This window comes from Mustela erminea, chromosome 2 (assembly GCF_009829155.1).
Source record: "Mustela erminea isolate mMusErm1 chromosome 2, mMusErm1.Pri, whole genome shotgun sequence".
In the NCBI taxonomy this organism is placed as follows: Eukaryota; Metazoa; Chordata; class Mammalia; order Carnivora; family Mustelidae; genus Mustela; species Mustela erminea.
In genome coordinates, this window is record NC_045615.1 from 47,286,198 (window position 1) to 47,301,617 (window position 15,420).

General features: G+C 39.6%; 1 protein-coding gene across 4 annotated transcripts in view; it reads right to left on the reverse strand.

The window, feature by feature from the left end:
* The window catches only part of ABCG2 (ATP binding cassette subfamily G member 2 (Junior blood group)), a 159,465-nt gene that overhangs the window by 29,871 nt on the left and 114,174 nt on the right, over positions 1-15,420 (reverse strand). For 3 of the 4 annotated variants that reach the window (XM_032332840.1, XM_032332842.1, XM_032332841.1), the window contains exons 3-6: positions 11,398-11,619; positions 4,748-4,807; positions 3,885-3,999; positions 3,144-3,296 (exon numbers count right to left, since the gene is read on the reverse strand). In XM_032332840.1, coding sequence (XP_032188731.1) covers positions 3,144-3,296; positions 3,885-3,999; positions 4,748-4,807; positions 11,398-11,600 — 531 coding nt within the window. In that variant the 5' untranslated portion in view covers positions 11,601-11,619. Of the gene's footprint in view, positions 1-3,143; positions 3,297-3,884; positions 4,000-4,747; positions 4,808-11,397; positions 11,620-15,420 lie in introns of those variants that run through there. The other variant, XM_032332844.1, reaches the window with a different exon arrangement.

A 15,420-nucleotide genomic window follows, 5' to 3' on the forward strand; every position in this document is an offset into this window, starting at 1 on the left:
GTCAATTAGTTAGTTTTAAGATAGTTAAGTTGGAACAATAAAACATATGGCCCTGGCATAATGAAATCACAAAGCAGAAGGGAGACAAATGTAGAAGAGGAAAAGGGGAAAGCATCTAGAATTTATTAGTATTCTTACACCCTCCCTCGCCAACCTTCTAAAAGTCCTGGGGGCGGAATGCAAATGGGAAAGTTCACTTTCTATCACATCACACTAGCACCTCTTAAATGATCACAAGGCTTCCCAAATTGACCCTGCCTGTATCCCAACTCACTACAGAATTCCTGACCCATTCTTTCAGACAAATCCGGAAGCTGGAATATTCTACAGGGCAACTGGCCCAGTCTTCTCAACTAGTCAATCTCATTGTGTGTGGAGGGCAGGGGGGCAGGGAAAACAAGAAGGTTTGGGGAGAGGCAGGAAGTAGAAAGGAATTCCTATATTAAGAGTCTTCAGGGGCGCCTGGGTGGCTCAGTGGGCTAAAGCCTCTGCCTTCGGCTCAGGTCATGATCCCAGGGTCCTGGGATTGAGCCCCACATCGGGCTCTCTGCTTAGTGGGGAGCCTGCTTCCTCCTCTCTCTCTGCCTGCCTCTCTGCCTACTTCTGATCTCTGTCAAATAAATAAATAAAATCTTTAAAAAAAAAAAAAAAGAGTCTTCAAAGAGATAACAAGGAAGTGTTCCTCATGCCTTTGACTGGATCCTATAACAAATGAGCTATAGCAGATATTTTGGAGACAACTGGGAAAATGTGAATGAATATAGCTTAACATAGCTGATATTAAGATACTGTTAATTTTGTTGGTTAGTAACAGTACTATGGTAACCTAGGCAAATGTCTTTTTTCTTAAGATGCAAAATGAGTTGGGGCACCTGGGTGGCTCAGTGGGTTGAGCCTCTGCCTTCAGCTTGGGTCATGGTCTCAGGGTCCTGGAATTGAGCCCCACATTGGGCTCTCTGCTCAGCGGGGAGCCTGTTTCCTCCTCTCTCCCTCTGCCTGCCTCTCTGCTTGCTTGTGATCTCTCTCTCTCTTAAATAAATAAATAAAATCTTTTTTAAAAAAAGATGCAAAATGAGTAGTCAGTAAAATATTGTATTTACAACTTTCTTTAAAATATTTCATAAAAAAAGCCAAAGCTAGTATGGGATAAGATGTTAACAACTGGGAAATCTACATGAATATTATTTGTAATCATACCATTATACTAATTATACTATAAACATGTAATTATGATAGTAATTAGACTACTCACTATATTTCTGCTATATTTAAATTTTCATAAAAAGTACAAAATTTTAAACTTATTTTCAGTCAATTAAATAAATTCCAAGAAGTCAACTACCTTCAGCTCATTTTTCCTGGAATTATATGCAAGGAAGTTAGGGCAATTGACTGCCTATTGGTAAAGAACTTTAACCTAAAGGCAAAGATTGGAATGCACCTTAAGAAAAAGACAAAATCAAATAACAGAGCCAAGACAAAGGAAACTTAAACTCATAAACTTCTAAAACAAAAATAAATGGTAAATGGTGGCATCTCAGCACTATGTTTTCGAATGAAATACTAGCAAAATACATTTTATGTTTTTCTAAAATGTCAGACAATATGACATGAAGCAATAATGAGCAGAAACCCCCATTCTTCATTATTTCCAAGTAAGGGATATATAGTCAGGGGAACTAAACTATCACCACCAAACGCTCAGTCAGCAGAGCATGCAACTCTTAATCTCAGGGTTGCAAATTCGAACCCCAACTCAGGTGTAAAGATTACTTTAAAAAAAAAAATCTTAAAAAAAGAATGCTAAACAATAGTCACCATAATCTTAAAAAGCTCATCTTCACCCAAAGCTTCAAAAGTCTTCCAGGCAAATCTTTCATCCTTAGTCATCAACTATAAAACTCTCTTGTTCATCTCGCTTCTTCCTCCTGACTCTACATAACCACAAAAGGGAGTTATTTTTGTCTCTCTTGCCCACAACTGGTATCTCTAAAACCCAAGAACCCAGCACATAACACACAGCCTGTAAGTAAGTACTGGCAGAAGGAGGAAGATAGGAAGAGAGGAATGAGAGACAAAAGTGCCAAAGAAAAGTCTAGAGAGAAACAACTCAGATGCTACACAAGTTAGAAATGAACGCTACTGGGGTACCTGGGTAGTTCAGTCACTTAAGTGTTTGCCTTCGGCTCAGGTCATGATCCCAGGGTCCTGGGATCAAGCTCCACATAGAGCCCCGCATCAGGCTTCTCACTCAGCAGGGAATCTGCTTCTCCCTCTCCCTCTGCCCCTCTCTCATTCGTGCTCTCTTGCTCTAGCTCTCAAATAAATAAATAAAGAATCTTAAAAAAAAAAAAAAGAAGAAGAAGAAGAAGAAGAAGAAGAAGAAAGAAAGAAAGAAAAAAAAGAAACTCCACTTTGACGAAATATAACTTTGAAAGCCAAATTACAGCAAAGTGAAACATAGAGCCAGAACCCTTGGATTTTTGCCATTTAAGAATTCCGGAGGGACGCCTGGGTGGCTCAGTTGGTTAAGCAGCTGCCTTCGGCTCAGGTCATGATCCCAGGGTCCTGGGATCGAGTCCCACATCGGGCTCCTTGCTCGGCAGGGAGCCTGCTTCTCCCTCTGCCTCTGCCTGCCATTCTGTCTGCCTGTGCTCACTTGCTCTCTCTCCCTCTGTCTCTGACAAATAAATAAATAAAATCTTAAAAAAAAAAAAAGAATTCCAGAAATATACCTCAAAAGCAACGGCACAAAGTCTCCTGGAGGAAGAGGAAGGAGAGCTAAAAGGGGAAAGAAAGCAGGAAGAAGGAAAGTTAGTGGAAAGCTACAGCTGAGACCTGACAAACAGTGTGAGAGCATCAAGAGCTATCTATAATCATGGGGAAAGGGCCCTGTGTTCCTTGCAAAGGCACTGCTACGCACTGGACCACCCTGCCACACTTCATTTCCAGGATCCAAACATTTTTAGATTGTTCTTTCATTTCCATCTTCACATTATGTAACAAGTCGCATTTCTCTATATTACGGAAAGCAGCCACTTCTGAGCACGCACATTGTAGAAAACTTCTGAGTAAGAGTTACGCTATCCACACAGGTGAGATCTTAATGCTGGCTATGACCCCATCTGGTTTTTCCACGTTACCTTGGAATCTGCCACTTTATCCAGACCTAACTGCTGAATGACCTTGTTAATTCGCTCATTTTTTTCATGACTCGTCATGGTTGTCGGAAGCCGGAGAGCTGCTGAGAACTGTAAATTTTCTCTCACTGTCAGAGTTCCCATCACAACATCATCCTTGAAGCAAAATGGCATTTTAACAAGACATATTAGGTTTTCTCTAATACCACCACACTTAAGCACATGTAACTTCATCCCCAAGAATACCATATCCAACATAAAGTTCTAGCTAATGATGATCTTGCAGGTAGACAAATGACAGCAACTCCAAATACAGACAGCTGGAAAAGCAGATGGCATAATTTTCATTCCCCATCTGTACATCCAAGTCGACACAGGTTGTAATTACAATTACTACTACCAGACATGTCCAGACTGCTTTATACAAATTTAGCAAAACATCTTTCTAAGTTAGGGGAAGGAGAGAGGTGAAGGTAGGGCAAAAAAGGAGAATAGTAGTGTCTTGTGGAAATCATAACTAGAATGGATATCATTGCCCTTACAGAGGTTAGATTCCAGATTCTTCCTGCCTCTTCATTTAACACCACTCAGAATCTAAACAAGGGATTATGAAAAGCTGGTGTGAAGGAAACTAGTTCCATGAACATGTCATTTGGTCAGCTGGAAGTACACTGATCTATCAACCAAGGCATTTGCCCATACAGAAATAGAAGAAGGCTAAAATACAAATCCACAAATACTTACTTGTACCACATAACCTGAATTACATTTGAAATTGGCAGGTCGAGGTGCTCCATTTATCAGAACATCTCCAGATAATCCTTTTGGATCTTTCCTTGCAGCTAAGATATCTAACAACCTATGAGAGGACATATTACGTTGTTGTTTTTCTCCAATTCAGGCTGTATCTCTCAGCTACTCTAAATCCAAATTCTGCTCAAGTTAGAATATTGACTGATCAAGAAATTCCATGGATTACCTAAAATTATGCATATGGTTTTCTGTTTTTTTCAGGTACTTCCTTGAATTCGATTTTTATTTAAATTCTAGTTAGCCAACATATATGATGAAATTGGTTTCAGGTGTAGAATTTCATGATTCATCATAAAATTACTTATATTTTTCAATTCTCACCTTCCTTTTTTAGTTTATATTACAGTATAACTCAAAAACATGGAACCAAGTCACCGCTGGCTGCTCCCGCACAGACTTCCCCAGCAGCCTTCCAGGTCATGTGACCTTGGGGGGTTCTCTCAAGTCAGACAATGCGCTCCTTTGTCTAAGAAGTAAGTCTTCACTTGGGCCTTTGGCTCTATCTACCCACTTTCAATTTTTTTCTCTCTCCTTTCCCTCCCCATTAGCTCAAATCATAGCCGACAGCTGTATGCCAGTCATGTCTTGTTATCGTGTGCTGTTAGTAAGCTGACCAAGATTTCCCAGTCCTTGGGACAACCAGCCCCAAGCTGGCATCATGCATGTTATCCACAGCACCTAGAACCACACTAGAAAGGCAGCAAACGCTCGACACATACCTGCTCACATGAAAGGCATCTTGAAAAGCACATTAAAACCCCAAAGGAAAAGCTGACTTCTACTATTATACTCACGAAGATTTGCCTCCACCTGTGGGTCCCAGAATGGCATTGAGGCCAGGTCTCATGATGCCACTGTAAGCACAGAACACATCAGTTTATCAGCCCACTTCAAAACCGGTTCTATAAATTTAGAGTCTGCATCTAATACGCTCAATGAAAGTGATTAAACTATAGACGGAAAGCAAGCACAAACCAATGCTGAAAGGAAAAAGACAATTAACGTAATGTCCATTAACGTATGTCAATTAACATAAGTCCAGCACACGAAGGATTTTTTTTTTTTAAGATTTTACTTATTCATTAGAGAGAGATCACAAGCAGGCAGAGAGAGGGAGAAACAGGCTTCCCACCGAGCAGAGAGCCCGACGCGGGGCTCGATCCCAAGACCCTGAGACCAGGACCTAGCCGAAGGCAGAGGCCCAACCCTCTGAGCCACCCAGGAGCCCCCCACACGAAGGATCTTAATCACTAGTCAAGACCTATAAGAAAAATGGCTTGGGTCCCTCTAAGCTCCTTTCACTTCTTTTCTAAACCATTTATAGTCTTTGAAAAAGAACACAAGAAATTTCAAGTTTCCTTAAAGTCACAGATTCTGATTAAACATATCTGTACACTTACCCCTCTTAACACAGTGTAAAGAATGTAACAAGTCTTAACTAATGTTTGATGACATTAACTGATTTACTTCAAGTCACCTCTGTGGCTACCTACTCTAAGTTCTACACAATTAATAAGTCAACGGGATTTCTAGAATCACCAGTAGCATTCTCACCACTTAAAACTCTTCAGATAAGAAACAATATATGTAAAGTAGAATTTCAATGGCTAAGAATAAAGCACCTCATGGGTAAAATACAAAATACCAATTCTTAACTGTCACAAAATTGTTACTGAATTAGAAAAGTAAAATATGTACCCTCAGGATATACTATTCTCTCCCTTATAAAGTATCAGGTAGGTGGACTGGAAAATTCTCAGCATAGAACTGGTAGATGCGGCTTTCTGTAGGGAACAACCTTTAAGGATATAGAGGCATGGGAGTACACACAGCATGTCCCAGACAAACCATGATGTTTAAGGGCAGTGAATATCCAGATAGAGAGCAAGAAGGTAGAAAAAATTAAGGCAGGGTTTACTATGCTGAGACTCAAAAAGAAGGTAAGTAGTTTGAATTTCATCCTGAAGGTAACCAGTAAACTGGCAAGGAAAAATGGACTAGAAAAGGGAAAATGGAGACTATGCCCTCTCCAGGGGCACCCACAGGGTAGAGTCAGTTAAGTATTTGACTCTTGGTTTTGGTTCAGGGCCTGATCTCAGGGTCATGGGATTGAGCCCCACATTGAGCTTCATGCTCAGTGTGGAATCTACTTAATACTCTTTCCCCCTGGCTCTGCCCCATCTCCCCTCTAAAATAGATAAATAAAATATTTTAAAAATATATTAAATTAAAAAAAAAAGTAGGGTCTCTCCAGCTCAACAGGCATGATAAAATAGAGACCTGGAAAAGCTGGAAAAGCCTTTTCAAAACCTTGGTGTCTATGCCCAATTTCTGTTGGAACAGATAAATCAAAATTTATCCCAAAATAAAAATAGTATCTATTCCAAAGCTGAAATCTATTTCATTCCCAGGCAATGATTCTCAGAGGCCAATCCTAAGGTTATATAACCAGGAGTGTTGAACATCACAAAGCAGTTGTACCCCAGTTCCTCAACCACAGAAGAGCTCAGCATTTACTGACTCTTGTGCTTAAACTGTTACAAGTATAGAATGGCTGGTGGAGGCTAAGAGGGAAGGTAGCCCTCACTCTGCTCATGAACTGAGGTGCCTCTCACTGAAAGACCTGACAAAAAAATGAATTTGATAAACTGGGAGCAAGCTGTAGAACAGAAAGATCTCTTGTGCTTTCAGTGCTATCTTCCCCACCCACCCCCCACAGTATAAAAAGACACACTGGTTAAGGGAACTTTCAAGATGCATTTATCTGTAGCTTTTGATGGATCTTCTTTATTAATAGCTACCCAGTAGGTGCCTGGGTGGCTTGTTTGGTGAAGTAACTGCCTTCAGCTCAGGTCATGATCCCGGAGTCCTGGAGTCCCAGCTCCACGGGGCGTCTGTTTCTCCATCTGACCTTCTCTCCGGTCATGCTCTCCCCCCTTCTCTCAAATAAATAAATAAAATCTTTAAAAAAAAAAAAAAAAAGCTACCCAGGAACTATATTAATAGCTACCAAGTAACTTCTTCTAAAATGAGCAAAAATCAGCTTGATATTCACTAAGATGTCATTGTCAGGAAACTTTTCCAGGTTTTTAAAATATCTACTCAAATAAAGACCAACAATCCTAAATGATTAACCCAAAACTGAATGTGAACAGGCTAGGACAATCTTTCAGTTCCCTGAGTTGGGTTTTCTTTGGCACTAGACCCTAGCATTACAGAAAACAACAGTACTGTCCAATCACAAATGCAAGAAAGAGTTCCAGTTGGGAGAAGGGGCTAATTCTCCCTCCATTCACTTAGCACAATTATCCAGTAACTACTACAAGTGGTAAGACACTCTTCTAGGACATGGGATGGAGCTGAGGATAAAACAAAGCCTAGGACTTGTGGAGTTTGCACTCTAGGCCAGGGACCGGCCAATGGCTAGTCACCTGTTCTGTTCATAAAGTGTTACTAGAGCAGAGCCGCATTCATTCGTCTACATCCATGACTGCCTTCACACTGCAGTGAGAGGACCAAGGAGGTGCCGCACAGATGTGTGGCCCATAAAGTGGAAAATATTTACTAGCAGTCCCTTTACAGAAAGGCTGTTGACCTCTGTCCTGGTTTATGGTCTACAATCCCCCTGCTCCCTCACCCCGCCCTCCACTCTACTATCATCCCTCAAAACTCATTTTCCACCCTTATTTATGGCTTTATAGCATTTGCGTCCGGGGAAGTTTCACTCTTGTACTATAAAGTCTTGTCAACAAGAATGGTGCCATCTCGGGTTCCCCCCACCCCACCATAGCATGCAGCACAGCAGTCTACAAGGTAGATCATTAAATAGATTATTAAATGCTGAACACATCAGGTGAAACCCAGTTAACGGACTGAGGTCCCAACTATTACATTTTAGTGCATAATGGTTAATCCTCTGGTCTCATTTTATGGAGAAGTCCATGTCATTCCCACTGCTTGGTGCACCTTTCCTCCCTACCCGACACACACACACACACACACACACAAAGGCACTCACAGACACTCTCTCTCATGCCCCTGGCCCTCCAATTTAAGTTTAGGGGCTTCCATCATGGTAGAATAACACAGTGCCACGCTCTCCTTGTCTGAATCCACCATTAGACTAGAAGGTTTCTGAGAGCAGAGGATATATCTATGTCATAGCATCTTGCACAATGTCAAGCACCTAGCAGGCATCTTAAATTTGTTGAATAAATGAGTCTCTGCATTTTTATAAATGAGAATTACAGGAAAACAAAAAGGCAAGCTTGCAAAAAAAAAAAATGTGAAGAAGTGGGAAAAACTCAACCGCTATAACAGAACACAGGCTGTGAAGGGAGATGGGAGGAATAGAGGTGACAGCTGAAGGGTAGGCTAATTCCTTGTATTAAAGAATAAGAAAAATGAGCAAATCAGTAAGTGTATCAAGGATAACAAGAGCCAGGGTTTTCACTTTTGGAGATGTTTTACAAACATAGAAATGTGGAAAGAACCATGGGCTATTAGATTACAATTGGCGGTATTAATGAGAAGTCCTAGGTTTTAATCTATATATACAGATATAGAGGCAAAAGTATAGGCATATGTGTGTATACCTATATAGACATATGCTCGCTAGGTCTACCCACTGAGAGGGCTAAGAACATATGGCATCCCAACAGCAACCAATATTCCAAGCACCCAGTTCATGGTTTGTAAATACCATCTTCCACAAAAAGGAACCACAGCTGATTGCAGGTCTGAAGCAAGATAAGTATTCAGGGAGTCTGAAACTTCTTTCTGTGCCAAAAACTACTCAAATAAGAGGACATCTCAAAAGAATGAGCTAAAAAAAATAAAGGAAAGTCTCCCACTAACCGAATCAGGAACAATGGGAGTATCCAGAAGAATAATGATAATAGTGCATTACCACTGAATATGAAATCCATGAGTCTATACTGAATGAGATGATGAATAAAGCTTTCTTCTTTCAGTAGACTTCAAATTGATCCATGCAGAAGAGATGAATGAAAAGAGAAAATCACCCTTTGATAACTATCATAGTGATCAATACTGTCACTTCGGGCGGGAAGAGTCAATGGGAGCTGAAGCTGGTGGGGTGAAGATTAACGAGGAATACTGTTTTGGGATAATGTCTTACCTCTCCCTTCATAGCATTTATCAATTACAACGTGGAAAATGGTAACATTATGGTGGAAAAAGTTGGTAGACACCAACATGACCAAGTAATCAAGGTTAAGGCACGAGACAGAAATACTAGGTTGGATGAGACAAAGGAGACATGATGTGGTTGTCAATCAACTGTGTTAAGAGCACAGGTGACCGAGGGTCTCTTAGCACCCACCACTGTATTCACTATGAGGCTGCACTCCCCCTCGGCTGCTCCAAAATGATTACTGAGTGATTACAGAAAAGAGGACTCTTATTTCTGGAAAACATACACCAAAGGAGTTAGGGATAATAAAACATCATATGGGAGCTTGCCTTTAGAAAAATACCAATGATAATGGGTATATAAAAACTAAATGTGATGAGCAAATGCAGTGAAATGTTAACAGGTGAGGCATAGGGGTGAAAAGTATGAGGTCTAAGTTTAAAATTATGTCAAAATAAATTATCAGTTTAACAAATTCCCAAATGGTATATTGAATTTCCATGATGACTCCACACATCTACTGGAATGGACCATATTTTCCATATATCCTCATATTGATGAGGGAAAGCTCAAATGCTGGGCATGGAGACAAACTAAGTATAACAGAAAGATTTTCATGAGGAATTAAGGTCTCATATTTTTGAATTCTCATAGTCAGATTTTGTTTTATCTGGGCACCTGGGTGGCTCAGTTGGTTAAGCAACTGCCTTCGGCTCAGGTCATGATCCTGGAGTCCCCAGATTGAGTCCCACATCAGGCTCCTTGCTCTGCAGGGAGTCTGCTTCTCCTGCTGGCCTCTCTACTCTCATGCTCTCTCTCTCTCTCAAATAAATAAATAAAATCTTTAAAAAAAAAAAAAAAGATTTTGTTTTATCTTCTTCATGCCTCCCCCCACAAGAGGAAATCAGGTTCTAGTTACTCAGTTCTATAAATGAGATTACAAAATGTCCACAGAAAAAAACAAAAACCAAGCTTCTCACCAGGTTTTTTGAAATACAGTAATTATTGTGAATGGCGGTGGCACTATCAAACACAAAAAATCACACATATGAGAGCAATCTTCCCCCATCTCAGAAACTCTACTTAGGTAAAGTCAGCAGATAGGGGAAAGATTAGAAACACTGCAGCAAAAATAGGGATGACCTCTCTCAGAGATGCCTAAACCAGAAATGTGAGTTAGCAAGGAAACCAATCCCTCCTGTCCTTTTAACTATAGAATCAGACAGAACTGCAAGATTTGACTGAGTTTTTATGAACCTAGCTATGCACATTCAACCTAGAATGAACTCATCTGTTGCTAAAATGCATACCATGGGGCCATAAAACTTTATGAAGCATTGATCAGATAACACTTGTGTTGTACCAAGTTACTAATCTAGTAGCTTTAAAACATAAGCAGGAGAAATGTACACTCGCATAGTATGATTAAATCTATTCCACCTGTGCGTATTCAAATCCTTTATCTTCCATTCATTAGCACAAAATCCAAAGTGACCAATATTTTCTTGATTAATATGTTTCACAAGGAACTTGTCAGCTTTTCAGAAAGGTCAGTTGGTTCTAATCAAGACCTGATTCAATTCCTGATTTCTCTTATCACTTTGGACTTCAGCTACACAGCTTAAGCAAAGTTATAGTTGTCTTTATATTTAAATAATCTCTGCCTGTGTAATGGAGAGAAGCATTAAGTACATGGCATAAACTACTATATAAACAGACCACTCATTTGAAATAAGTGTATTTGAAAACCAAGGTACTTTTACAACATACTGTCATTTCAACTACCTCAACTGTCATTTCAACTACCTCACTCTAGCATCTGGAACATAAAGGACATAAAGTGCATAAGGACCTAAAAATATTTGGCTTGTAAGGTACAGCCATATTTCTCTTTACCTCACAGATCAGAAAACGGAAGCTTGGAGAGGACAATTATATCCCGACGACCAAGAACTAGTAAATCATACAGCCAGTCGCTTTCTAGAGAACCCGAGCTCATACCCAGAAAAAAACAAACAACACATTGTTTGGTTTCTCAAACAAAAGTCGATGGATATGGAACAACCACTTTAAAAACAGTTTGACAGTTCCTTTAAAGTTAACCATATACCTAAGATGTGACCCAGCCATTTCACTCTGAGGTTAGCCACACAATAATAAAAGCATTTGTCTGTACGTCTGTATGGACTTGTACACAAATGTTCGTAAGACCTTTATTTGCAATAAGCAAAACCTATAAAGCTCACTGTATGTCAATAAGGCTATTTTAATACAAGTTCATGCACATACTTGATATTTGTTAGTATTTCCTTCTCAACTGTTTTTCGACCAAAAAGACAGCCACTCTTCACTTTCACTCGATAGTAAATGTTATGAAAACTTAACACTGCTACTTCAGTAAAGGTCTTCTGGTTGTTGGAGGTCATCTTGGAGAGGTCACCGGTGTTTCTTCGTGGCATTGGGATAAAAACTTGGTCATTTTCGGAAGACATCTGGAGAGTTTCCACCTTTCTGCAAAGGGAAAAGCAATAGTAAGTTGATAGTCTAGATAATGAGACTGTAAACACCAGTAACAGGACACTTAAAACAAGTCCCTTTTGGTACACATTTCCAACTATAAAATAAATAAGTCCTGGGATGGTGGCTATCGATAATAATTTGCATTGTATATTTGAAAGCTGTTAAAACAGCAGATCTTGAAAGTTCTCATCACAAGAAAAAAGAATGTGACTTTGTGTGTGATAGATATTAACTAGACTTAGTGGTGATCATTTCACAATATATACAAATATTAAATCAATATCTTGCACACCCGAAACAATATAATGGTATATGTCAACTATATCACAATTTTTAAAAAATGAAGATCTAAACTTTAAAAGAATGTAAAATACCTCATTAGTCACTTTTACACTGATTACATGCTTAAAGAAAAATATTTTGGGGGCACAGGTGGTCCAAGATGGCAGAAGTGTAGGAGACCTAATTTGGTCTGGTCCCAGCAATTCAGCTAGATAGTTATCAAACAATTCTGTACACCTATGAACTCAACAGGATATCAAAGAAAAGAATAGCAGCGACTCTATGAACAGAAAAGTGACCACTTTCCTCAAGGGAGGATGTGCAGAGAAGTGAATCTGAGGTGATATATGGGAAGATAGACCATGGGGGAAGGGAGCCTCCATCAGCTGGCTCCCAGCAAGTGAAAGCAGAGGAGAACAAAATCAGAACTTTTAGAAGTTTGCTCCAGTGAAGGACATTTCTTTGGTAGATAAGCAGGAGTGGGGAGCTGGAACCCTTGGTGGGACAGTGGGACAGTGTGGTCTCAGGACACTTGGGGTCACAGAAAGACTGGGGTTGCCTGAGTGAGACAGAGCTCCCAGGAATCAGAGCAGAGAAGCCAACTGCAAAGACTGAGCTGAGGAGTGGGCTCTCAGCTCGGGGTGGCTATAAAGCGTGATCATGGCACAGTTGGGCCAGTTCTCCTCAAACAGGGGCTCAACAAGCGGCAGATCTGGGGAGACTCCCCAACTACCCCCTGGGAGTGCACTGCAGCAATCTGCTGGGTTTGGAGACTCCAAACAGGGCTATGTACCAGGGAAAGAATTGCTGGGTCACAGGCCAGGTGAGCACGGAGTGTTCAGACCCAGGAGACAGGAGGGATTGACTGCTTTTCTCAGAGGGCACACTGAGGAGTGGGGCCCCAAGCCTAGCCCCTGGCAAGGGTGGTGCAATTCTGCCTTTGGCAAAGGCATTTGAGAATCAGTGCAACAGGTGCCTCCCCAGAAGATCAGCAAGAACATCCAGCCAAGACCAAGTTTACCACTCAATGAGAACTGCAAAATGCCAGCACTAGGGGAATATAGCACATAGAATCATGGCTTTTTCCCCATAATTCTTTAGTTTTTCAACTTTAACTTTTTTAATTTATTTTTTCTGAAATTTTCTTCCTTCCTTTTTCAACCAACTTATCTTTTCAATTCCTTTTAGAAAATCTTTTAAATTTCCATTTTTATGTCATACCTTCTCTTCATTGTATTTAACCTTATTTTTTGAGTGTATATATATCTAGATCTATATCTGTATTTGAGTGTATATATCTATACAATATGTATAGATATATAGATACACAGATGTATACATACAGATATACAGTATATCTGTATATCTACATATATACACTCAAAATATAGATATATATATACACAGATATATATATTTACAGATATAGATATAGATAGATATACAGATAGATATACAGATATATATACAGAGATATATCTGTATATATATATATATATAAAGAAAAAAGACACATATATATGTATCTTTTGTTCTTGCTTTAAAATTTGGGGAGGTAGTTTCTTCTAACAGACCAAAATACACCCAAAGTCTAGTGTACGGTTCTATTCACGTTTCTGCTAACAGACCAAAATATCCTAAGTGTAGTGTATAGCTCTGTTCTATTCACCCACCTGATCACATTCTCCTTTTTAAAAATTTTTCTCCTTTCTGTTTTCAACCAACTTATCAATTCCTTTTTCAAAATCTGTTTAAATTTTCATTCTACATTCATATTCCATCCCCTCATAGTATTTCACCTTATTTTTATGTGTGTATATATATATTTTTTTCTTTTCTTAAAATTTTGGGAGGCAGTTTCTTCTAAGAGACCAAAGCACACCCAAAATCTAGTGTGTAGCTCTCTTCTATTCATGAACTTGATCATATTCTTTTTTCTTTTCCCCCCAGTTTCATGTCTCTTCTGATCTTTTTAGTGAATGTTTCTCAGGGGTCATTGTTACCCTTCTAGTAATTTTGTTCTCTCAGTCATCTGTTCTTCTTGGGACAATATGGCAAAACAGAAAAACTCACCTCAAAAAAAAGAACAGCTGCCCAGGGACCTAATCAATATGGACATTAGTAAGTCAGAAATAGAGTACAGAATAATGATTATCAAGATACTACCTGGGCCTGAAAGAAAGCATATAAGACACTAGAGAATCCCTTTCTGGAGAAATAAAATCTAACCAAGTCAAAATCAAAAAGGCTATTAATGAGGTGTAATTAAAAATGGAAGCTCTGGGGCGCCTGAGTGGCTCAGTGGATTAAAGCCTCTGCCTTCAGCTCAGGTCATGATCCCAGGGTCCTGGGATCGAGCCCCACATCGGGCTCTCTGCTCAGTGGTGAGCCTGCTTCCCCCCTCTCACTCTGCCTGCCTCTCTGCCTACTTGTGATCTCTGACTGTCCAATAAATATATAAAATCTTAAAAAAAAATGGAAGCTCTAACTGCTAGGCTAAATGAGACAGAAGAGAGAATTAGTCATATAGAAGACCAAATAATGGAGACTAAAGAAGTTGAGAAAAAGAGAGACAAACAACTACTGAATCACAAGAAGAGAATTCGAGAGATAAGTGATACCATAGAGCTAAACAATATTAGAATAACTGGAATCCCAGAAGAAGAAGAAAGAGAGGGGCAGAACGTATATGGGAGCAAATTATAGCAGACAACTTTCCTAATTTGGGGAAGGAAACAAGCATCAAAGTCAAGGAGGCACACAGAACCCCCCTCAAAATCAATAAAAATAGGTCAACACCCCGACATCTAATAATAAAACTTACAAATCTCAGAGACAAAAAGAAAATCCTTAGAGCAGCTCAGGACAAGAGGTCTGTAACCTACAACAGTACAAGCATTAGATTGGAAACAGACCTATCCACAGAGACCTGGCAGACAAGAAAGGACTGGCATGATATATTAAGGGTACTAAATGAGAAAGATATGCAGCCAAGAATATTTTATCCAGCTAGACTGTCCCTGAAAATAGATGGAGAGATAAAAAGCTTCTAGGACAAACAGAAACTAGAAGAATTTGCAATCACCAAACCAGACCTGCAAGAAATACTGAAAGGGGTCCTGTAAGCAAAGAGAGAGCTTAAAAGTAACATAGATCAGAAAGGAACAGAGAAAATTTACTGTAACAGTCACCTTACAAGCAATACAATGGCATGAAATTCATAACTTTCAATAGTTACCCTGAATGTAAATGGGCTAAATGCCCCAATAAAAAGACACATCATATCAGAATGGATAAAAAACCAAGACCCATCAATATGCTGTCTGCAAGAAATTCATTTTAGACCCAAAGACACCTCCATATTTAAAGTGAGGGGGTGGAAAACCACTTACCATGCAAATGGACATCAAAAGAAAGCTGAGGTGGCAATCCTTATATCAGACAAATTAGATTTTAAACCAAAGACCGTAATAAGATATGAGGAAGGACACTTACATCATACTTAAAAAT